The sequence below is a fragment of the Propithecus coquereli genome, unplaced genomic scaffold (assembly GCF_000956105.1).
Source record: "Propithecus coquereli isolate 6110/MARCELLA unplaced genomic scaffold, Pcoq_1.0 Scaffold8914, whole genome shotgun sequence".
NCBI classification, from domain to species: Eukaryota; Metazoa; Chordata; class Mammalia; order Primates; family Indriidae; genus Propithecus; species Propithecus coquereli.
In genome coordinates this window covers 11,608-12,442 of record NW_012155190.1, presented here as the reverse complement: position 1 = coordinate 12,442, position 835 = coordinate 11,608, and the positions used below count along the sequence as shown (strand labels likewise).

General features: G+C 69.0%; 1 protein-coding gene across 1 annotated transcript; it reads right to left on the bottom strand.

Moving 5' to 3' along the window:
• Window positions 1-3: 3 nt before the first annotated feature.
• On the bottom strand, window positions 4-834 carry LOC105826470 (frizzled-8; the record flags this gene model as incomplete). Its single annotated transcript, XM_012664461.1, has 1 exon — window positions 4-834. A coding segment is annotated over one exon (831 nt), but the record flags the coding sequence as incomplete, so codon positions are not given.
• Between the last annotated feature and the right edge of the window lies 1 nt (window position 835).

The window sequence follows — 835 nt, the reverse complement described above, 5'->3', positions numbered from 1 at the left end:
GGCCGTGGCGCCCGCGCCCCCACCCACCGCGGCGCCCTTGCTGGCCCAGCAGCAGCGGGTGCACAGGGAGCGCCAGGACTCGAGCGTCTTGCCCGACCAGACCCACACGCCCGAGGTGATGCCCACCACGAGGCACATGAAGTACTTGAGCATGAAGACTGCGTAGTCGGGCCTGCGCGCCTGGTCGGGCTGCAGGTCCCGCAGGCACGGGCAGTTGTGCGTGGCCTCCCAGCGCGGGCGGTTGTGCTGCTCGTAGAAGAGGCAGGCGACCACGACAGCGGCGGGCACGGTGTAGAGCACGGTGAAGAGGCCCAGGCGGATCATGAGCTTCTCCAGCTTGTGCGTCTTGGTGGGGCCGCCCTGCTGCTTGATGACCGAGCGGATGCGGAAGAGCGACACGAAGCCGGCCAGCAGAAACATGGTGCCGATGAAGAGGTAGATGACGAGCGGTGCCAGCACGAAGCCGCGCAGGTTGTCGAGGCTCTGGTTGCCCACGTAGCAGATGCCCGCCACCGGGTCGCCGTCCACCGAGCTGAGCGCCAGCACTGCTATGGACTTGACGCTGGGCACGAGCCACGCGGCCAAGTGGAAGTACTGCGAGTAGCCAGCGATGGCCTCGTTGCCCCACTTCATGCCGGCCGCCAGGAACCACGTGAGCGACAGGATCACCCACCAGATGGAGCTGGCCATGCCGAAGAAGTAGACGAGCAGGAAGACCACGGTGCACAGCGCGGGTCCCGTGGTCTCGTAGCGCACGTGCTGCTCCACGGCGCCCAGCTCCTCGTACTCGCCGCGCCCCCCCGGGCCGCCCGCGCCCGCGCCCGCCGCGCCCGCG